The sequence below is a fragment of the Sinocyclocheilus rhinocerous genome, unplaced genomic scaffold (genome assembly GCF_001515625.1).
Source record: "Sinocyclocheilus rhinocerous isolate Xijiao unplaced genomic scaffold, SAMN03320098_v1.1 scaffold3680, whole genome shotgun sequence".
NCBI classification, from domain to species: Eukaryota; Metazoa; Chordata; class Actinopteri; order Cypriniformes; family Cyprinidae; genus Sinocyclocheilus; species Sinocyclocheilus rhinocerous.
Window position 1 is genome coordinate 91,328 of NW_015638106.1, and position 24,761 is coordinate 116,088.

The 24,761-nt window shown below is 36.6% G+C and overlaps 2 protein-coding genes across 2 annotated transcripts in view; both read left to right on the forward strand.

The window, feature by feature from the left end:
• Positions 1 to 9,310, forward strand: part of LOC107749613 (testis-expressed sequence 264 protein-like) — a 68,822-nt gene extending 59,512 nt beyond the window's left edge. The window contains exons 3-4 of the mRNA XM_016564782.1: positions 955 to 1,135; positions 8,083 to 9,310. Of these exons, the coding sequence (XP_016420268.1) occupies positions 955 to 1,135; positions 8,083 to 8,396 (495 nt within the window). The 3' untranslated portion in view covers positions 8,397 to 9,310. The remainder of the gene's footprint in view (positions 1 to 954; positions 1,136 to 8,082) is intronic.
• Positions 9,311 to 11,519: 2,209 nt separating this feature from the next.
• The window catches only part of LOC107749615 (metabotropic glutamate receptor 2-like), a 38,515-nt gene continuing 25,273 nt past the window's right edge, over positions 11,520 to 24,761 (forward strand). The window contains exons 1-2 of the mRNA XM_016564784.1: positions 11,520 to 11,886; positions 23,711 to 24,421. Coding sequence (XP_016420270.1) covers positions 23,891 to 24,421 — 531 coding nt within the window. The 5' untranslated portion in view covers positions 11,520 to 11,886; positions 23,711 to 23,890. The remainder of the gene's footprint in view (positions 11,887 to 23,710; positions 24,422 to 24,761) is intronic.

The window sequence follows — 24,761 nt, forward strand, 5'->3', positions numbered from 1 at the left end:
TTTTAAATCTGTTCTTATTTGAATGTAATCTGAAACGATAAGCTTCTAGTTGTTGGTTACATGTGAGCTTTACGATATACAGTACATTATTATATGATATCTAAAAATATAGGCATGGCTTACTGTGCGTAAAAGAATAAATAAAGATGAAATACTTCGGTTTGATAAGTGACAGTGGTTTATTTACATCTAAATGCTTTTGACCTCTTGTTTAAACATGCTAGAGCTGTTCTATCTAAATAATAGTCCCGAATGTCTTAACTTTAGTTCATGATTTCACGCTTAGCGATTTTATGTGCACAACAGCCTGATCTGCTTGCTGTTTTGCATTGTTCTTTCAGATCATTGCAGTGGCATTTGGTCTTATCCTTAATGAGGCTGCTTCATTAAAAGCAGAATAATTGGTGTAAACTCCTGCTTAGTCCAGCTGCAAAGTTGTCATATGGCTGGCGTGTTTGATCAGTAAAGGTCTGACCTAAGTTTGATTGTAATGAGGTGGGACAAATAACTTGGTGTCACTACTAATTTCTCACCCCATGGTTTGTTGTTTATATAGCTATTATGTTGCTAAAAAATATTATAATAGCTGAATCATGTTTGCCAACAGATTAATGGAAACCTTTGTGGAAGGAGGTGAAATGCATGAGAAATTTACAGTTGAGTATGATCAGTTGATAAAATGATAGAGCTTTTTTTGTTTCAAATGGACTTTCAAAAGGATTTTTAAAAGGAGTAGTATAACTGACTATTCTTTCATTATTTACTCATCCTGTCATTAAAATCTGTATGATTTCCTTTCTTGCTTGAAACATAAAAGGAGATATAAATGTATTTAAAGGAGAATGTTCTTGACACAGTGTTCCTCAGTGGTGTCAGGACTGCAGCATATATGCATGAATTGTGACATCGTGAGTATGCAACGTTAATCATTTTTCTGTCTTTTTTTTCTTTTAGGAAAGGAGTCTGAATGCGTACCCATTCCTGGAGATATGCAAAGGAGATCTGATCCATTACATGTGTCCTCTGGAGAATCAGGTGGACTTCTGTGTGCCTGAACTGCTTGAGAAGAAAACATCTGATGACACTGAGGAGACAGTGGAGCATAAAGATGCTGATGTTACAGAGTTGGCGGCGGGTATGTTACTATACTCATCGGCCCAGTATAAGGATGAGAATTCTTCTTCTTCTTCTTCTTCTTCTTCTTCTTCATCTGCTTTTTAATCTCTTTCATCATCATCAAAAATAATCTGTATTAATTTGCTTTAAATATCACTAAATGAAAACATTTAATGTTTAAATTAAAATATATAATAATAATTGTTATTGCTAATATTATTACCTTCTTCGTCATCATCATCATCATGATCAAAAATAATCAGTATGAATTTGCTTTAAAAAAATAAAAAATATTCAAACAAAATGAAGACATTTTTTAATATTTATTTACATTTCTTTTTAATATTAAATTGAGATTAGTATTATTTTTTTATTATTAGTATACAATTACAACATTATATGAATTAATTGTAATTGTACGATTCAAAGCACGTGATTTCAGTTCTCTGATGCATAGGCTATATTATATATTACATATATTGCAATGTGAAAAAAATGCAAGCGTCATGAAAATCAATCCATAACAATTCTCAATAAGAGCTGTCTCTTGATTCTCATCCCTTGTCCAGTAATATCACAGTAATATATCCAGTAATATCTATGTAGTTACAGACAGATAGCTTATGTGATTGCCATGTTCAATGTCCAGTTCTTTAGCCACCTCTGCTTAGGATCCCAAGCTATTACCCTCATTTCAGATGTTATAAATCTGTCAGAACCTGCCAGCAACATTAAAACGGCGTGCGAGTGCTTGCCTGAATGTGTTCATGAGCACTCAATCATCATGTGCATTTATTCCAGAGCAATTGCACAGTAGTCACACCTTATCTGCCGTATTATGTCTCTGTTGTGAGCCGACAAGCTCTGTGAAACTGAGAAAAATGAAAGAGCACGGCTCAGTCACAGCGGCAGTTGTTCTCAATTCACTCTGTGGTCAGTAAAACAAATGGCTGTGAAGATTGATGCTAAAGTCCAAGGGCTGTTTTCTGCTCTGCACAGCTAACAGAGTCATTACTCCAGCGGGACAACAGCTAAACTCAGTGTGTGTGTGTGTGTGCCTGCAGCTCTCTTAATTAAAGGCCGTTCAATCACAGCTGCTCAGCTGGATCTGACAAGTTCAGGTTGTGAATCAAACTCCTTCATTTGGGGGATTGCAGGGCAGTTCATCTCGCTTTTACTCTCTCTTTCTCCATCCATTCCCGTCTCTTTCGTCTCTTAGGTGCTTTAACATGAACCAAAGAACTTTAGATTTACGCATTGAGGACTGAGCTTGGATTTCAGTGCGGGTATTTCAGGCTTATTGGACGCATTCAGTGAGTTCATTGTGAACATGCAGTGACCTTTATTCATTCCAAATGCATAGCAGTATATAAACGTGCAGCACTTCACATATTCACTTCACATGTGCTTTCACACTAAAAGCATTTCAGCTATAAATATATATATTTATATATGTATATATTTATGTATATCATATATATATTAGTGCTATCAAATGATTAATCGCGATTAATTGCATCCCCAAAAAAAGTTTTTGTTTACATAATATATATATATATGTGTACTGTGTATATTTAATATTTATATAAAAATACACACACATGCATGTATATATTTAAGAAAATACATATATATATGCATACAGTTGTGTCCATAAATTTACATGCCCCTTGCAGAATATGCAAAATGTTAATAATCTGCACATTCTTTGGTTTTCCAGCATCTTCTGCATATTTGAACCCTTTCCAACAGTGACTGTATGATTTTGAGATCCATCTTTTCACATGGAGGACAATTGGGGGACCCATACATAACTATTACATACGGTGAAAACATTTACTGTTGCTCAAGAAGGCAACACAATGCATTGAGAGCTGAGAAACTTTTTGAATTGGATGATCAGAGTAAATTGTACTTATTTTGTCTTCTGGGAAACATTTAAGTATTTATGTAGCAGTCACTGTTGGACAGGGTTCAGATATGCAAAAGATGCTGGAAAACCAAAGAATGTGCAGGAGCTGGAGGATTTTTCTGAAGAACAGCAGGCAGTTGAACTGCTCAGGACCAACGAGGGACTCATGAACAACTATCACAAAACTGAAAAAAGATCATCCAGGAAACAACACACAGTATTAAGATTCAAGGGTATGAAAACTTTTAAATGGGGTAATTTATAATGAATTCAGTTATTATTTTGTCTTGTGGAGTATATATAAACATCTGTTATGTGAAATAGCGTATTCAGGAGAGTACTAAATAAAAATAACATGCCATTTTAATGATCCCTCTTATTTAGTTAAAATTATTAACATATTTGCATATTCTGCAAGGGGTATGCAATCTTATGAACACAACTGTATATGTATATGTATATATATATATATATATATATATATATTACATACAGTAAATTTACATAAATATTAAAAAAAAATTCCTTGCTGAATTTATATTAAATCGAATATTTTTGGTTTTGTTACAGTGTTAGTGATGGGCTCTTTCTTACTATCACTTACTCTCTCTCTTTTACTGTACCTATCATTACGTAGTCCTGTCCCGTCTGAAACATTTTACTGAACAAAAATCCTGAAGCTCGGCTAACAATCCCACTGGACCCAATTTAGAAGCTAATTCAGGCAAATGCGATTTAAGAGGCTTTCCATGGAAAGATATGCTTCAACTTGGTTGAGATTTCAAACTGTTTGGAGAGCCTGGAAGCAAATCTACTACTGGAAGTTCACCCCCACATATCAAATATTTGACGTGTTAGTGCCAAAACTGTTTATTGTTTTTCAGTGATATACAATGGTGCACACTCTTTTTTAATAAGTGATAAAGAGATACAATTATATGTATTATGTATAGCATGTATTATAATATTTTTCTTTGCCATTTTGATTTTTCTATCTACTAACACCTGCTGTAGACGATGTGTTCAATTAAAAGACATCAAAAGTTAATGTGACTTGTTTAATATCACCATGCTCATATTATACTAGTTAATGGCCATAGTGTCTCATTTCCCATATTTAATCTTTTGTGTCTGTCTCTTGTGGTCTGACACTCTGAGACTCAGGCAGGCCAGGATCTGTCTAGAACTGAACCCGATAATGACGATAAGGTGAGTTATTAGGGCCAGGAAAGTGATTAGGAAAAGTGGATAGTGCTGGTGAATTAGGGACCCGCTGAGCATCACGTTCTGCTCCCAAATGACCATTCTCGGATGTGACAATGATCTTTTAGAGGGTGTCATTCAAGCTGTGAACAGAGCTAATTCCAGTGTCACAGTGCTCAAGAGCACCAAGGGTACACTGTGCAAAATGTGAAGGACAAGTACAGGCAAATTCACCAGGACCGGAAAGCCCAGTCTAATCTTAGCGGTGCCCTTTTGGGTTGTTAAAAGGTTTCTCACATACTCTGGCTGAGAGGTTATAATTAGCTGTGGTGACTTGGACTTGGGAAGGAAGATGCTGTTTTACGAGTAGGTTTTAGATGAACGATTTGGGTAACGATTTCTGTTTTAGTCCAAAGTATTGGGGAAATACAATTTAAAAAAAACAACAACTTTTTATTCAGTAAGGATGCATTAAATTGAACTCTGGCTGAGAGGTTATAATTAGCTGTGGTGACTTGGACTTGGGAAGGAAGATGCTGTTTTACGAGTAGGTTTTAGATTAACGATTTGGGTAACGATTTCTGTTTTAGTCCAAAGTATTGGGGAAATACAATTAAAAAAAAACAACAACTTTTTATTCAGTAAGGATGCATTAAATTGACTAAGTGACAGATTAAGTGACAGTAAAGACATTTATAATGTTACAAATAAATTTGATTTCAAATAAATGCTTGTCAATGAACTTCCTATTCATCAAAGAATCCTGGAAAAATGTATATCATAGTTTCCAAATAAATCAATCAATAAATAAAGCAGCAAAAACTTGTTTTCCACATTGATAATAAGTAACTTTATTAATAATTGGGCACCAAATCAGCATATTAGAATGATTTCTGAAGGATCATGTGAAACTTGATGCTTAAAATTCAGCTTTGCCATCACAAGAATAAATGACATTTTAAAATATATTCAAACAAAAACTGTTATTTTAAATTGTAATAATATTTCACAATATTACTGTTTTACTATATTTTTGATAGAATAAAATAAAAAAAAACAAATGATTAAAAACTTCTTGCCGCCTGTGTGTGTATTTTTATATAAATATAAAAATAAATATATATAAACAAGAAAATAAGTCTACATAAAATATTACTTGTTCCAGCATATAGATCCATATTTTGTGGTCGTGGTTTGCATAGCTGAGTAGGTTCTTCCTTTGACCAAGAGTTTATTACTGTCATACAAAGACCATTCATTCAGGCTTCTTGGGGAGGATTCATTTAAAATGAATGACATTTAAGCATATTTATGTGGTGGGCAAATATAAGGTGTGTTGTGTCACCTAATGGGGTTTGAAAAGGTCTTCCCCTCACTGCTCCTCTGTTCTGCCGCTGTGGATCTTCACAATGAGCAGAGAGCTGGTGCTTAATTGAGATGCCATATCTAATATGTTGAGATGAGCTAGATGAGAGAGGGATCATTCCCTTTCCATCTAAAATAATACTGGCAGGGAGGGAAGAGAGGTCAAATTCACTGCTGTCCTAAAAGAAATTAGGCCAAATGGGAAGTTTTATTCTAGTTTAAATAGCTGGTATTAGACTCACAGTGTAGATTCTCTCTCCCATTCTCTTTCTTCCTTCCTTCCTTCCTCCTTCCCACATCCCTCTTTCATCCATCTCCATCCTCATTGTGATTCAGTCACTTTATTTGTTCATTTTAAGCATTTTAAAATAGTTTCAGCAAAGGATTGCAGCCATGACCCTCTTAAATTACACCTTACGAAGAGATCATGGGCTCTTGGCCAAATTTTTTTCAGACCCAATGGAGTTTAATTATTTTTCTGTCTATATTTTTAAGCTACTCTTCTTCCTATTTTCACAGAACAGCCCCTTGCTCGATTTTCAAAAGGATTGTGGTGTGTGATTAGGCTTATGTTCAATTATATGTAAATAAAATATTCAGTTTATTGACTTGTAAAGCTGCTTTGTAATGTCTATTCAATGCTTTACTTGTCTGCCACAATAATGTAGTGCCTTCTTTTTTTCTTTTTTTTTTGGTAACAATTGATAAATCCAATAAATGTAGCATTTTGTGTAATTGATTAGATTTTTTTTTTTCAATTTAATCTATGTACAGCCATAATAATATAACTAGTACTTAAAATGTTAACAACTGCTTTGGGTCTTTGCCAGTTTAGCATGTTTGTGTAGTGACCACTAAATTCGATTGATAAAGCTTTTATTCCTCGTTTAGGAATTCCATTTTCCCCCCAACAGAATCGCAGCTGTTTACTGACGCCTCACCTTTAATTCTGAGTTAAATATTTGAAATCCCTTTGGAGGCATTTTTATAATTTGGCTCAAACACAGCCTTTGGGGGTTGTTTTAGCTTATATTTAGCTTTTTGGCAATTATAGCTCTCACCTGGTGTGTGTCACGTTAACAGCACAGCTTCTTGCAATTATACTGCAGTTAGTAAATGACTGTAACCCTCTGATGCTGAAATGCCATTAAAGGATCCCCGAAGGCTATCAGCGGTAACAGCAGGACTTTAAACTTCCATTTTCCTATTTTTTATTTTATAATTTAAGTTTTAAACTTGTATTAGCTTATTTTTTAAAAATCATTTACACTTAAAAATTCCAAGAGTGGGTTTTCACAGCAATGTCATGTAGGAACTGTTTTTGGCTCCCCAAAGAACCTTTAATAATTCTTAAAAGAACCATTTTTTCTTAGTATGAAGAACATTTTTATAATCTGAAGCTGAATCTTTTTTTTAAATTTTTTTTACTATAAAGAGCATTTTGTGCAATTGAAAGTTTTTATGGATGTTAAAGGAATACTTCACCCAACAATGAAATTTGCTGAAAATTTACTCATCCTCAGGTTATCCGGGATGAAGATGAGTTCGATTCTTCATGGGAACTGATTTGGTGAGATTTAGCATTACATCAGTTGCTCACCAATGGATCCTCTGCAGTGAATGGGTGCCGTCAGAATGAGAGTCCAAACAGCTGATAAAAACATCATAATCCACAAGTAATCCACACGATTCAAGCCCATCAATTAATGTCTTGTGAAGTGAAAGCTGTGTGTTTATAAGAAACAAATTCATCATTAAGAAGTTTTTAACTTCTAACTATTTTTTCCAGCTAAAATAGGAGTCCTTTATCCATAATATTGCTTTCACCAATGAAAAAGGCACCTCATCGGAATCAAGAGAGAAATATGCACAGATCACGAACTGTTTACAAGCAAAAAACAAAACAGTCTAAAATGGCTCTAAACAAACATGATTTTGATGTGAGAAGACAACAGGGCGATGGACTTTTTCACTGTTATGGATTGTAGACTCATATTTTGGCCAGAAGTGACAGTTTGAAGTTAAAATGATGGATTTGTTTCTTGCAAACATGGAGCTTTTCACTTTCACAAGACATTAATTGATGGACTGAAGTCGTGTGAATTACTTGTGGATTATTGTGATGTTTTTTCAGCTGTTTGAACTGACGGCACCCATTCACATTCTGGTGGCACCCATTCACTGCAGAGGATCCATTGGTGAGCAAGTGATGTAATGCTAAATTTGTCCAAATCTGTTCCGATGGAGAAACAAACTCATCTACGTCCATGATGACCTGAGGGTGAGTAAATTCTAACCAAATGTCTCAGTCTGTTTACTCAGAATTGTTCCTAATAATATTGAAGGATCTCTTTATGAGTAGAATTAGAACAATTTTGGCACAATATGAACATTTCCTTTGTATCAAGAAACGTGGCCTAGAGGGATTCTGTGTTGCGGGGGCAAAATCTTAATTGATTAACCTGTTAATATACTTTATGTTCCAGGTGAACCGGAGAAAAAGTCGAGACCAGTGATCCAGGAAGTGGTTGAAGAGAGCAGGGATGTGATGGAGGCCTCAGCCCCGTTACTGGAGAGCTCTCAGCCGAACCTGGGTGAGGAAGAGGGTCAAAGTGAGGATGGGGACCAAGGGAGCAAGGGGTTCAGTGAGTCTGTAGGCAGTGGCTCTTCCTTTGAAGAGCTGGACATGGAAGTGGAAGAGGAGAAGGAGGAGAAGAAAAACGAAGTGGAGGAGGAAAACCATAATGGACAGCAGAAGCCTATGATGGTGGGAGAAACAATCAGGAACAGGGAGGAGTGAAGGATAAAGCGGATTAGAGGGAATGTGGGTGAATGATGAGCGCATATGTGAGTGTGGGTGCATGTGTGAGAGAGAGAAAGTTTGTCTGTCTTTGAAATCATCAAAGGCTTTTTTTTTCTTCCTACGTCTTTGAAATTAACATCCCTAAATATCCAAAAAGTTACTTCTTTGTTATCAGCAAACAAGCAGTTATCCCTTTCAGAACCTTATATTAAAGACTTAATGAAATGCACATTATTCTTCGGCTTTGTATTTATTTAAACGATTTGTATATGTGGCTTTCTCTATTGTCTGTCTTCCCACGGTAATCATCAACTACATTCAGGCAGCAAGTAAATCAGGCAGATTCTGAAAATGAGGTAACATTATTAACGCAACTAAGTGAAGCTTAATCAGACATTTTATTTCATGAACATGTTCTACAGATGATGTATTCAGTAACGTTTGCTTCAAAACATGAATAATTCATTCCAAATGCTGTCTGTTGCTGTAGAATAGAACTGAAAAAGAGTGAGAATAAAAAGTGCATGTTGTTAATGATTGGAGTGTGTTAATTTGACTATTTTTGTGCCCTCTGCATGTAATTGATTTATTGTTTTTTAGAAAAGAAAAAGTCAATACAAACAATACACAGGACATATTTAAGTAAATCAGGCTATATTTTCTCTTTCTTTCCCATGTATTTTTCTATTTTTCATAAGCTAATTAGGAGAGAAACAGGGTTTTCAGCGTAAGGACTGTTGTTTGTTTTGGATTATATTTTTCTTACTGTGTCAGAATGTTTGAATATCAGTTGTATCATACGTTATTTCATCTTTTGATACTGACAGTTGCATTCTGATGTTCAGCAGGTCATTTGATCAGTCTTTTACATTGTGATTCTGCAAGAAAATATAAAGTATGTGTAAGGCAAAGGGGGAAGTGTTTGTGGTTCATGTGTTCACTTTAACAGCTATTTCAACCTTCTTACTAAACAAAGATATGAAGTATACTCTTACCATTCAAAAATTTGTGGTCTGTAAGATTTTTTATTTTTTTATTTTATGATTTTAAAAGAAGTCTCTTAGGCTCACCAATGCTGCATTTATTTGATTCAAAAGTAAAGTAAAAAAGGTCATATTTAAAATTTTAAATAACTGTTTCTATTTTAATATATTTTTTCAAAAATGTAATTTATTCCTGTAATGGCAAAACTGAATTTTCACCATCATTACTCCAGTCTTCAGTGTCACATGATCCTTCAGAATGCATTCGATGTTGACCTGGTGCTCAAAAAACATTTATTTGAATCATCAATTTTGTAAACAGTTGTGCTGCTTAATAGTTGAAAAAAAGAAAAGACGACAAAAAAAATCTTATGTGATATTATAAATGTCTCTAAATCTAAGTATTAATTTCTTTATTTTTCCTTCTTTATTTCCAAAAAAAATAAAAAATCATACTGACCCTAAACTTTTGAATGGTTGTGTATATATTTATTGTGTAAAGTTCTATTATTTATTGTATTATTATTGTTACTAATTCCCTAGCTGTCATTTGCTAGCCTTAGTTCTTAGTATTAATTGATAAGAATAGTGTCTTTATCTATTTTAAGCCTCAGGAATCCCCTTTGGTGTAAATGTCCTCCTTTGTTGTGCAGTTACTCTGAAGATCTGTTTAGATGATGTGTTTGCCATTGACAATACAGATCAATACAAGTGCCTTATCCTAAAGCTCCGGCAGGTTCTCTATCTTCTGAACACTTTGTCACAGAATTGCTGTGAGCTTAGTGAAGCACAGAAAAAGAGGAACTTTGGAGTTATGCTCTTTTTGACCTATTTTCATTGGTGAAGCAAAAATAAACCCAATAAGTGGCCACTATGTATCTTCTATATTTGTATGTAATGTATCTTTCATTTATTGCCTTCTTATTGCATAAACATAGTATCACACTTGCAATAGTGCTGCTGTAATGAACAACAACCCGAGGCTGAATCTTATCTGTACTTATAGTCACCACCACAGTAACACTACCTGTATGATATTGTTTAATTAGAGTTTGGCTATGTTTTTAATTCAAAAGAGCACTGTCTTTTCCATGGAAGGCAGGATGTTAGGTAGAATGACAGCTTCAGTCACTATTCACTTTCATTGTATGAAAAAAGACGTCATGAAAGTGAATGGTGACTGAGGCTGTCAGTCCCTAACATTTCTGCCTGACATCCCCTTTCCTGTTGTGCAGAAGAAAGAAATTCATAGGGGTTCGGAACAACATAATGGTGAGTAAATAACTGAATTTTCATTTTTGGGTCAACTATCCGTTGTTCTTAAAATGGTCTGACTTTGCTCACTGCACAATATGTTCTTTTGCCTATCAATGTATTATTTACTAACTCTGTCACTTACAATGTAACGTGTTTAGGATCCTTCGAGGAATAGCTATGCCATCTGTGTAAGTAATCTTTCTCTAATTTTCAAAACGTTGATGGCGATCTACAACTAAACAGATTTCGCAGACAAACTCTCTCGCAAGTTGTAGGCTAAAACATTGATAATCCAAGATGGGATGTGACTGGCTCAATGTGTCAGGGGTCAACACACACAATCTATGTTCGGTCTGAGAAAATCCTCATGGGAGCTCGTGCCCTCGCGCGCGCTTTCCTCTCGTGTCATGTTGAAACTTGTCTATCGACCTGAAATGGGACATTGATCTCACGATGTGTGATTCTGACAAGCCAACCTTAATACATCGCCGTCGCAGACTGGTGCTTGGCCAATTAGACAAAACCGACACAATCTGACGTCTTTCGGCGTATTTACATATTCTGTCTCGCGGAGCAGTTAGAACAGACTGAGTCAAGTTGTTGTCAGCATAGTTTTCTCGATAGTTCACGATATGCGGTCAGTAATCGTTCGTTGTAGGGGCAGTGGTCGGTGAATTGGAAACGCATCTAGCGTACATCCCCACTTTCGAGTTGTTTTTCAGTTGAAGAAATCCAGTCGATATTTTGAGCTCACCGTTTCAGGGTTAGACACCAAATCAGTGCAAATGTAATTCCATCAGAGCACGCACGCATGCACACACGCGCTCTTAGAGTCGTCAATGGGCGTTCAATTTATGCATAACAGGTTAATCTGTGACACTTCAAATGCATTTCTTTAACGCTCTGTAATACTTAGAAAAGTTTGTGTGCAGCGAGTGTTCTTTGGCGTTTTAGGTAGGCTAATTCAGTCTAGGTGGCAAAAAATCTCAAGGAATCCAATGACGCGCGCGACGCCTTTTCAGCACCACGGACAGTTCCACGCGCGCATAGCGTTTCCGAGGAGCGCGCTCAATGCAAACTTCACCCGCTGAATGAAACCTGGATTCCACTGCTGGAATTCAGCCATATGTTTTAAATTCAACATTAGAGTAATACGAAACTGTATGCGAGGATACGGACTTCTAACCGGATGTCTTTACGTAGATCCGCCAGGAATCTGTCGATGAGAGGTGAACTGGACAGGTCAGGTAAGATGGTTATCGTCTGATTTTTATCTGTTGATATAATGTTACCATATATGCTTTCTGGAGATCGGTTAGCACGACATATGCAGACAGGGATAAACTTAGCGTTGCTAACAGTTGGTTAAAACATGCATTGCATTTTGACATCTGACGCGATCAAAAAATAATAATAATAACAACAACAAAGAAATTACTTCTTTAAAATAAACGCATTGCATTGTTTTTCATTTGCACAAGTCTTTCGGTTTGACACCTTTTCAAAAAGGCAACACAAGCCAGCGTCAGATCAGATAAACAATCGTACAGGTAACATCTCATCACATATTGCTTTGAATAGCAAAACACTCCCGCTCCGCTCCGGGGTGTGTCTGGAAACACATCTCTGGATGGATAGAAAGCCTGTTCCCACTACTCTAACTTCATTTCTCTAAAATCGTGGCTTGTTGCATGTATTTTCAACAGTTTCGCGAAGTGAAAAAGCAGTGGATATATTTAACCAGCTTCGCATTAACATATCACAAGTTTAAGTGAGGAATCTTATTAAAACGACTTTAAAGGGGCTTACGGTTTCATTTCAAAGCGTGTCGACTTTTCACACCACCCTGAAACTTCCTGAGTCGTATAAGGAAGTCTTACACATTTCTAACGTGTTGCGTTATAAAATTTGCATTTGATTTACAATTCAGACAGTATTATCAATTAAATGAATCATACAGTAAAGTGTAGCGGGATGTCTCTTATTCAGTTGTTCATGTGAGATGCGCTGTAAACAATTTTAATAAATTTACGAGATACATCATTTTAACAAAAACAGAAAAAAATACTAATGCCTTTAGAATATATACATTTTTTCCCGTAAACATGATGTAATTCATCGTTTTGCAGTCTATGGTATGGGAAGTTTTTTCTTTTCTTTTTTATTGTGGCTGTGTCTAAACCTTTCTCTCGAATCACAATAAAAACGGTGTTAGTTCATGCCCTGGGTTTTGATTGCCGCCTCTCTGAAATGTTTAAAATCGTGATCAGATCCAGGCTATACAGTATATCAGCTTTATGTCACAATGTGCAGGTTTGACCACGTCTAGCTGGTGTCTCCTAAAATTACATCATACGGGAGTTAACATCATTAACATTATAATCTTTTCATTTTTCGTCCCTATTTATGAATTGAATTAAAAAAATGAATGTATTAAATATGGAAATAAACACATGCTAACGACCACTATGTGTGTTTGGCTTTCGGCGAGCATGGCAGCCCAAATCAAGCTGTGGTTTAAAAATAAAAGAAACACAAACAGAGGCGAAGAACCGCTAGGCTGGTTAGTTTTTTTAAATAATTCAGCTCGCGACTGACATGCTCTTATCTTCTCCAGTGAAGACTTGCGCGAGAGTCAAGAATCGCGCCACGCAGTCTCTGCTCAGTAAAACTGGAAAACGAGAACCGAAACGGTTCCCTGAACAACTGAATGATTTTTTATGACGTTCGGTTCAGTTAAAGTTTCACGAACGTGCATGGTTTTGCCATGCGGATGGAACAACGCAGAAACAAGGCGATCAGTGTATTCCGATTCCCGAACGAATGGCTCTTTTGAGTCGGTTCTATTTAGTGAATCAAAAACAGTTATGAATCACCCGAATGTATTCGTATTTTTAAATAATGTGTGAATGGATGGATAACATATATTTGATTAGGTTTTTTGTTTACTGATTAGGACCGATTGCATTTATTTTGCTTTAATTAAGAGAATTTCAATTATTTTACATTTGTTTCTGAATTGTTGAATTTTCGTCCCTATTTATGAATTGAATTTAAAAAATGAATGTATTAAATATGGAAATAAACACATGCTAACGACCACTATGTGTGTTTGGCTTTCAGCGAGCATGGCAGCCCAAATCAAGCTGTGGTTTAAAAATAAAAGAAACACAAACAGAGGCGAAGAACCGCTAGGCTGGTTAGTTTTTTTAAATAATTCAGCTCGCGACTGACATGCTCTTATCTTCTCCAGTGAAGACTTGCGCGAGAGTCAAGAATCGCGCCACGCAGTCTCTGCTCAGTAAAACTGGAAAACGAGAACCGAAACGGTTCCCTGAACAACTGAATGATTTTTTATGACGTTCGGTTCAGTTAAAGTTTCACGAACGTGCATGGTTTTGCCATGCGGATGGAACAACGCAGAAACAAGGCGATCAGTGTATTCCGATTCCCGAACGAATGGCTCTTTTGAGTCGGTTCTATTTAGTGAATCAAAAACAGTTATGAATCACCCGAATGTATTCGTATTTTTAAATAATGTGTGAATGGATGGATAACATATATTTGATTAGGTTTTTTGTTTACTGATTAGGACCGATTGCATTTATTTTGCTTTAATTAAGAGAATTTCAATTATTTTACATTTGTTTCTGAATTGTTGAATTCTGAAATGGAGCAAAAGAGAAATGGAGTGAAAGAGTTAGAGAGAGAAATAAATAAAAACCAATCCTTCAGGTCTCAGTGATCCAGTAAAGTGGAGACGCCTCTGTGAGCACGGCGAAGCTGCGTTATCACCGCCATGGCGTGTAAAAGTAATTAAGAGAATTTCAATTATTTTACATTTGTTTCTGAATTGTTGAATTCTGAAATGGGGCAAAAGAGAAATGGAGTGAAAGAGTTAGAGAGAGAGATAAATAAAAGCCAATCCTTCATGTCTCAGTGATCCAGTAAAGTGGAGACGCCTCTGTGAGCACAGCGAAGCTGCGTTATCACCGCCATGGCGTGTAAAAGTGCCTCCTTAGTCCTTATCTGCAAGTAACACAGCCGCTTTGAAAACTGATCAACAATAAAACTCAGAATTGCTAACACAGAGTTCAACTAATGGCTTTTTAGTCTGGACAACAAGCCTTTTGGTGAAGGATTTACGGTAGTGGGATAAGTCACAGATGCTGACAAATAGGCGGGAAATAGATTAACCTCTTGTGAGATTATTCTGCTACAGGAGTGATTGATAGGTTACAGCTACAAAGAAAGTAAAAGTAATGGAGGTGTAAAGTGGGGTGTCACAGTGGCTTAATGGGAGTATTGTCACCTCACAGCAAGAAAGTCTCCGCTTCGAGTCCTGTCTGGGCTGGGAGAGCTTTCTGTGAAGAATGTGGATGTTCTCTTTCTCAATCTCATGTCATTTCAAATGTTTACGACTTTCTTTCTTCTGTGGAATATAAAAGAAGATATTTCGAGAGTGTTTTGGAACGACATGAGGGTGAATAAACAATGACAGAATTCATTTCACAAGAGGACAATGGGAATGAAAGTTGAGCGAATGTTTTCATTAAACAGATGTCTATCTTATCACATCTCCCTCCCTGATAATCACACATCGTTTTATTAATCTACCACATGATTAAAAGATCGTTATATAAAATAAGGCAGCTTAATTCACTCTTATCGCTTAACAAAGTTTGGTTTTATTAGCTAAACTTTATGGACAGAGTGATAACCGAATGATGAATATAACCCACTTCTTCTTCAAAGTTTGCTTAATGGTGCATTCTTATGATATTTACCTTATCCCAAATAGCAAAGCTCATTGATTTAACATTATTTCAATGTTAAATCAATGATCTTTGCTTAGTGCAATGTCATTTACGACATATAGCATTATAACAGCTTTTTAATGTCACCAATCTGTCAAACGACCTTTTACGGTAAAAGTGCTGTGTGAATAATGAATGTCTTCATTTTCACTCTGGCAGTCTGAGGTAATATTGAGATCCTCTGGAATGCATCAGGCACATTCAGTAGCAGATGGTGTGTGTTTCTTGTCAAGCATCTTGTAAAAGACTTACAGAGAAATTCTGCGACCATGCAGATCCCAGGAGAGACTCGTGCACAGAGACAGGAGGATCTGTGTGTCTTTTGTGCATCTGTGCAGTAGGGCACGTGTGTATATATGTGTGTACTTCTGAGAGAAAGGGAGAAAAACTAAACCAAATGCAAATACTTAGAACTAAAGGCAGACATGTAGGGGGGTTTCATCACAGCGGGTCTGTGCTGTGTACTTTGTCCAAAAGGGAGAAAAGACCATATGTGTGTTTACTCACACTCCTGAGAGTATGTGTCAGAGAAATACATAATGTGATATATTAGGGTTGCATTAAAGTGTTTAAAGGCAAAAGGGAAACCCAGTATACAGCAGCTCATGGGTCTCCAGTGACTGGGACATGAATAATGTACAGGTTTAGAGAAGGAGGGGAGAGACCATATAGAATGCAGAGGAGAAGCTTTCCTTATGTCCTTTGTGTTTGTAAAATATGCTACAGAAGTAAGAAAGACACATATATACAGTATGTTGAAATCAACTGTAGATACACACACAGGCACACATACAGTGGAAAAAAGCTACAAATTTAAGTAAAAATCCAATTTTGCAACCAAGCAATCTCTTGATCTTTTGTGTAGTTGATTTCACAGTGGTTTGGAGTGTGGGGAGTTCGATTGGCAGCATTTTAATTGCTATTTCCTGTCGTCGCCAAGCTGCAATGCAATGAATGGATGTCATTTAAAGGGGTCATATGATGCAATTTCATTTTTTCCTTTTTCTTTGGAGTGTTACAAGCTCTTGGTGCATAAAGAAGATCTGTAAAGTTGCAAAGGTCCCTTACTATGATCTGATAATAAGTACCTCATGTGAAAAGGTCAGTAGGCTGATTCTCTTATAATCTAATATTTAGCTTCTAAAGCTTTAAAGGAGAACTAGTAAAATATGTTGTCTTATATTTTCAGATATCTTAAATCAGATCAAGTTGTGGCCCTTTTTAGTTCCACTGAGGCAATATTTTGAGCTGGAAAAGTCTATTCGGAAGTATATTAAAATGTTTTAAAATCACTTCTGCTGTCCTTGAAACATTCTCTCATTCAAACAGCCAAATGTAACAGCAGAGTTCATCCTGAAGTGAAAAATCTATCATCATTTACTCACCCGCATGTTGTTTTAAACCTGTGTGACTTAGTTTCTTCTGCAGATCACAAAAGATATTTTGAATACCCTACTGATATTGGCTTCTTTTTTTTTCTTTTTTCTACATTTTTGGAGAAACATCCCTTAAAACATTTGTGGCACAGCTTGAATGAAATCAAGGCTGTGAGGGATAGAAGTACAGTGTGTTCAGTGGATTGTACTGTTGTTTAACCACATGACGTGGCTGGCAAACCCTCTTTTTGGGGAAAAAAATAGACGAAACTCCATAAAACAGTTGTGAAAGTTGTGTTGTGAAAATTACATAATCTCTAGGACATATAAACAGTGTGCACCATTGTAAAACTCGTTTTACAATGACGTTTAACCTGAATAAGGTCTATTATTATTACTAGTAACCTTCTTTTTCTCAAATTATCAACAGGCATCCGCAATGAGTGCTTCCTCATAGGCTTTTAGTTCCTGTGGACTTTGAAATAACTGAGAGTGATGTCCGACTGAGGGACTAAGTAAATGAGTTGTTAACTCCATTCGATTCCAGCTTGACCCATTCAGGCCTTTTTGTGAACATAATAGTCCGTGAATATAATAGGAGGCCATTATTCCATTATCTGCTGGTGTTTTGGACAGTGTTACTTCATATTTTGTAATATTCATTTTGTTGGTAATTTTAGCTTCCTGTGAACACTGAACATGAGTGAATTTAAACATTAAATATTTAAATGTGTCTTTTATTATTTATTTAGGAAATATATCACCAGCAGCACTGTTGTATTGAATATGCAAATTTGAATCCGCTCCCGTTTTTCTTGGCCAATCAGATTAGTGGATTAAGAACTAACCGTTGGTTAATAAAAATGAATTATTTCATTTAGCACTTTTGAAGTAGACATCTTTTATTATGGCTTAATCTGTGAAGAGAATCATTGGATTGTTTCCTAGTCTGATTTCCAGAAAGTGCTCAGTGCATTTAGCCCTATCTAACTGTCATTTTGGCCCCTTGAAGTGAGCAATTGTACTGTACACACTTGATTGCAATTGCAAAAAGTAGTTGATGATGTGGCTGCCCTGAGAAAGGTGTTCAAAACCTCATTTGGACAGCAGCCACCGACTCTTTGGATGGTTATCAAATGGCGAGCCTGCTGGGTTGTGGCATTACTCACACTCACAGTTGTTCGAATTGGATTTGTGGTTTGGAGCTCCAAATTAAAAAGACATTTGTCAGCTTGTCGAAAAATGTACTGCAATCCAGCGATTAGCAGAAGCTGAAGTTGTAATTCTGTCAGTTTATTGTGTTCAGATTTATCACTGCCAGGACGGACTTGGCACGGTGGTGGCGGCCCAAACGTAGCGGAGACCGAGAGAAGCTGTCATTTTCTTAAATGTGCATTTATCGCATGGCTAACTGTGGCAAATGGAATTGAAAATTGAGCGTTTGGTATTTGACGGCGGTGATTACAGTTTAACTGATGAGTGAGGTGGACCACTTTAAATAAAGCAACAGGTTGGTCGCATAAGATCAGGTTATCACCGAGAGGGATTCTTGGATTGGTATAAAAGCGAGCTGCAGCAGCATATATGCCCTGCTTCCCTGGAAATTTCTTTTTTGGCATCTAAAATGTGGCCTGAAATTCATTTACATAGTTTCTCCTCTCTAATCAATGCAGAAGAGCCCTTATATAGAATTCCTCTCTTACCTTTTCCTCCCTCGGCCCTGCGGTTACATAAAGATGACCCTCTCCTAGATGTGCTATTACCATATTCATGCTGCTCTTTTTGCCAGCATGAGATTGAAAATACTGAAATGGATTAACACTTTGGGAGGATCCTCCTCCTCCTTAAGGTTGCTCATTCCTTCCTCTCTCTTATTTGCGTTCTGTCTCTTCCTCCGCGCTCTGCCAGCATCTCTCAGTTCCCCTGTGTCTTCACACTGCATGGCTGGAGCAGTCTTGAAGACTGGCAAAAGCAGCTCCATAAAATTGAAGAGGCCACCTGGTGAAGCGGAAGATACAAGCGATAGTGGAGAAGGAGTGGAGAGTAGAGCGAGACGGGGGTAATTGGACTGGATATTCAGGCAAATTTATGGGTCTTTAATTGCCATGTATTTACAAAATTTGCATAAATGTAAATGTAATCATCTAAAATGTGGCCTGAAATTCATTTACATAGTTTCTCCTCTCTAATCAGTGCAGAAGAGCCCTTATATAGAATTCCTCTCTTACCTTTTCCTCCCTCGGCCCTGCGGTTACATAAAGATGACCTCTCTCCTAGATGTGCTATTACCATATTCATGCTGCTCTTTTTGCCAGCATGAGATTGAAAATACTGAAATGGATTAACACTTTGGGAGGATCCTCCTCCTCCTTAAGGTTGCTCATTCCTTCCTCTCTCTTATTTGCGTTCTGTCTCTTCCTCCGCGCTCTGCCAGCATCTCTCAGTTCCCCTGTGTCTTCACACTGCATGGCTGGAGCAGTCTTGAAGACTGGCAAAAGCAGCTCCATAAAATTGAAGAGGCCACCTGGTGAAGCGGAAGATACAAGCGATAGTGGAGAAGGAGTGGAGAGTAGAGCGAGACGTGGGTAATTGGACTGGATATTCAGGCAAATTTATGGGTCTTTAATTGCCATGTATTTACAAAATTTGCATAAATGTAAATGTAATATTCCACTTCAGCGCGGTTACTCGGTGGTTACTGAGAATTGCCATATTTCTAGTGTAAATATGCAGACATTCATCTCTGTAAGTGGAGATAAATAAGTCAACATTAAATCAAAATGTACTTTCTTAAAGGGATAGTTTACCAAAAATTACTTCTTGTTCTTATAATTACCCTCATGTTGTTCTACATCAGTTTGCTTTTTACTGTGGAAATTTTAAATAATATTCACTCTTCCATACAAAGAAAGAGGTCCCTAGGTTACCCTTTTGACTCCCAAAAGGGTAAAAAAGCACCTAACAATATCATAAAAGTAGCCCATACGACTCATGCACTCTATTTCAGCACTTAGGAAGCCATCTGAAATACTGACATTTAAGTAATTATTAAGTGGAGATCTTGCTTTGAAAATCTTCATTTACAGCCTTTGGTCACTATTCACTTTCATTATGGAAAAGAACAGCTTAGACATTCTGCAGTAACATCTCCTTTTGTGTTCCACTGATAGGACAGGACGTCATACAGATTTTGAAAAACATTAGGGTGAGTAAAGAATGACAGAATCTGTATTTGGTGATCTATTCCTTTAATATATTTTTTTCATATTTTCTATCAGATATATATTACTATCAAAATATAAAAATTGCTCTGCTTCTGCAATAACACATTTCTGGCTGATGCCACCAATCATCTTTATTTTTCAAAATGTCCCCTCCAACCACCTGCCTTACAGAGACAACTTTTCACAATTCAGTTAATAACCTCTATATAAAATCAAGTCCTGCCCTACATGTTTTATTGTTAAATGTTGCATTGTATATGTAAAATGTATTTCAAGTTGACTACAAGTTCTGCATTGCTATCAGGACCCACCCTTGTTTTCTTCCACAGTTGTTTGCCATTTGTCCCAGACCTGATTTCTGTTCACGATCACGAATACGGGATATTTTCAACACTTTAACATTATACTGCACTGCAATCCTAGATTGATTTCAACAGAACCTCATCTTACTTTTACAATACTTCTCTCTACCTATATGGTGTCAGCTATTACTTAAAAAGCTTATCACCCAATAAATTAATTCTGTTGTGGAGAAGAGCGGTCTCAAATAATCGTTATGGTTCCGAGGGGATGCGAGTATTAATCCTTAAGAGATGCTGTTCAGGGGATGTATGTCGTAAAAAGATATAGCCAATTTACACCAGCTTTACAAGAATTCCCATAGGGACTCCACTCCCATCCTAGCAGACTAGATTGGCCCTTTTAGCCTCACTTCTCTCTCGCTTGCTCCCTCTCTCTCTCTTCCTTCCTTTCACTCTTGTCTGGCAAGTTTCCATGGAAACAAAGGGTAGGGAGAAGACCCTAATGAGTAAGTGTGTGTCTCAGTGAGATGAACACATATATTGTTGAGATATGGACGCACACACACTTAACCTTTTTATTTTCTATTCAGTGGCGGAAACGTGGTGCCATACATATGATATTCATATAAGGACAAAATGTAATTTTTAAAAGAGCTGTTTCTATTTTATTATATTTTTTAAAACAAAATTGAAAAACATTTGTTTTTCTGCTGTTTTTTTATACTTAATATTGTCTTTTAACTTTTTATTTTTTATTTTTTTTTACATCCAATGAATGCCTTGGTGAGCAAAATGGATTTTTTTTAAAAACATTAAAAAAATGTAATTATTCCAAACTTTTGGCTGGTAGTTTATGTTCCTCTGATCTAACTAAAAACTTACTTGACGGATGTTATCAACACTTTAGCCCTCTGTAGTTTCACAAAGTAGCCATAGACTTTTGCGAAAGTTATTTTTCAGTATATTTTCTATTAATCGTGGCAGCGGTAATTCATCAAAATATCAAATGATGGGGAAGAGTGTTATATCCAAGCATATATCACGGATGCACATACTGTATGTAGAGATCACTTTTGCCATTTTAAACTGCTAATTCAGCATCTTCCACAACTTTGCACTCCCACTTGGCCTGCATTATTTTTTTTTACATCCAATGAATGCCTTGGTGAGCAAAATGGATTTTTTTTAAAAACATTAAAAAAATGTAATTATTCCAAACTTTTGGCTGGTAGTTTATGTTCCTCTGATCTAACTAAAAACTCTCAGCATCCGAAAGCTATACTCCACACCTCTTAGCATGTGTGAAATTAGAATGTATGCTCCCCGTTGATATGCTGGCATATAAAAGAGAGAGAAAAAGGAAAGAGAGAGAAACAAAACTAGGCCTGTGTGGACAATTTGCTTACTACATGGGGAATCTTTTACAAAAAAGTCTGTTTTGACGTGCATGCTGTAACTGCATTTTTTAAGGTCACTGTCTTTCTGAGTGCAAATATATGCAAACTTATATACTGATGTGATTGCCGATGCTTGTGTGTGTGTGTGTGTGTGTGTGTGTGTGTGTGTGAAGCAGCTGTTGCTTACAAGCTGTCTGATAGTGATCCTCTACATGAGTTCAGGTGAGCTAGCTTTACACTACAATGGTCACACTGTCCCCTGAGCAGAGAGCCTAACACACACACACACACACATACACACACACACTTATACACAAGTGAACAAAGCCCTCAATGGACTAGCCAGGAGCTTAAGGGAAAGAGGCCTTAGGGAGCCCATACCTAGCGCTGTGAGTTATACAAATCCAGCAGCCCGATGGAATAACAGAGAAATTCTGAGAAATTCAATTCTGAGAGTTACAGAGAAAATCAGTGCAGCCAAATGATGATATTTCAACTGCACAACAAATTACATTTGAGTCTCTCAGTTGGGGATCTCTTACAACCACTGATAAGCAAAGAATAAATCAAATGCTAAATATTTTCAATATTTTTGTCTTATTTTTCAGTATGTATATCTAAACATTATTAAATCAAGATATGTTTACTTGAGATGCAAAAACTATTAAGTCTTTAAAATTAAGAGTTTTTGCCTAAAACTAACTAACAAAAAAAAAATCAACAATTCAAAATGACTAAAAAACTTCATTTAACGAGAAAACAAGATTATAAAGAAAGAAAGGTTATCTTACCCCACTGGCAGATAATTGTTAGGGATAAAGTTAACACGAACAAAGAAAAAATATATATAGTTTATCTTTTTTTTATGGTAACTAATGTAGTTTAGTAATGTTAACAAATGAAACCTTAATGTGAAGTGTTACCAATTTCTTTTTGAGTAAAGCAACATATTTTCATAACTTAGCTTCACTCTTCACCACAATAATAACCCCAAAACTCCACCATATGAGAGAAAAGCTGCAAAATCCCAACATAGCAGAACATTAAATATGAATGAGTTTCTACTTTTTCATCTCGCTCAAAAACATAAAATAACACTCAATTTCAACATTTACTCTCCCCATCCAGTCCCAAGCAATGCATGCTGGGAAATAGAAATCCCCTGTCCAGATTCAGCAACGCTACATTAACACCAACGGAAATTATTCATGTGGTTCCCACACAAAAGGACTGCGTAAACCACTATTTTACCAATTTACCAAGTAGTATGTGAAGAAATTTTCAAGAATTGTGTTGCTGTTACCCACTTTAATGAGTTAGTTCACCCAAAAATTTACATTTTGTAAATTATAATTACTCACCCTCATGTCGTTCTAAACCCATAAGACCTTCGTTCATCTTCGGAAAACACAAATTAAGATATTTTTGATGAAATCTGAGAGCTTTCTGACCCTGCATAGACAGCAATGCATCTAAGAGAAGAAATTGTTGAATAAAGTCATTATTTTTGTTTTCTTTGCACACAAAAAGTATTCTCGTAGCTTCATAAAATTAAGGTTGAACCACTGATGTCACTATTTGGATATTTTAACAATGTCCTTATTAATTTTCTGGGTCTTGAACGTGTCAGTTGCGTTGCTGTCTATGGAGGATCAGAAAGCTCTCGGATTTCTTCAAAAATATCTTAATTTGTGTTCCAAAGATGAATGAAGGTCTTAGGGGTTTGGAATGACATGAGGGTGAGTAATTAATGACAACATTTTCATTTTTGGGTGAACTACATTTTTAAGTATAGAAAAAAATATATATTTTTTTTATTATGAAATGTTCATGTCCCCAAGCTTATTCTTCACTTATCTCTTAAAAAAAAAAACATGGGTAATGGCAAATCAAAGCAATTGTTGTGTATTGCAGTGCAGCATCTAATTCCCACTTTCTCTCTGTTTTAATCACAGATTGTGATCTTCACTAACTCCACAAACAAGCAGGAGATGGCGATGATGCTTGAGTTTGCCCATGCCTGCTTACAAGCGCACTGAAGTGTCTGAAGTCTTTCCTTTAGCACGGCTTGAGCCCAATCCCTTTCCAACAAGTGAGACTGCTAAATAGGGATTGACCTGTAAAGTATCCAGATCATGGCTCAGAGGTCAGCTCATTTCAGAGGTCACGGCCCCTCCTGGCCACTTCATCTCACTCTACTGCTGCTTCTATTGGCCAGGACACCCCAGGCTTTGGCTGTCCCAGGTTACAACACTGACACCTCCAAGAAAGATATCATAATGGAGGGGGACCTGGTGATTGGAGGCCTGTTTCCTGTTCATCAAAAGGGGGAGGGGGCTCAGGACTGTGGCCGAATCAATGCACAAAGAGGGATTCAGAGACTGGAGGCGATGCTGCTAGCCCTGGACAAGATCAATCAAGATGATCAGATTTTGCCCGGGGTAACGTTAGGTGCCCACATTCTGGACACTTGCTCAAAGGACACGTATGCGCTGGAGCAGTCTCTCGAATTTGTGCGCGCTTCGCTTACAAAAGTGGACGATAGTGAGTACACGTGTCCGGATGGATCCTACGCCATCCATGATGATGTTCCACTCGCAATCTCTGGAGTGATCGGAGGCTCCTACAGTGATGTATCCATACAGGTACTGTTTCCCGTCTCCTATGTTTATTCATCTGCTTGTTTGTTTTCTTCCAGCAAAATTTCTTGATAACCAGATTATATGTTGTGATGTAGCAAGTCATAAATGTGCATTAGGAGTCATTTGCATGTATATTGTGTTTATCACACTATGGCTGTCATTCGGCTGTATGCACAAGCCTGCAGTTTAGTTCAGTTAACTCTATAATCTCTACTGTATTATAGCTGATATGCACATTTCTAAAGCCTCTACAGTAAATTCTCAGCATAATTACAAAATTTGCTCAAAAACCTCTTCTATATGCCTTATGTTGTCTGATTGATAGTTTACACACACACATATATATATATATATATATACTAAT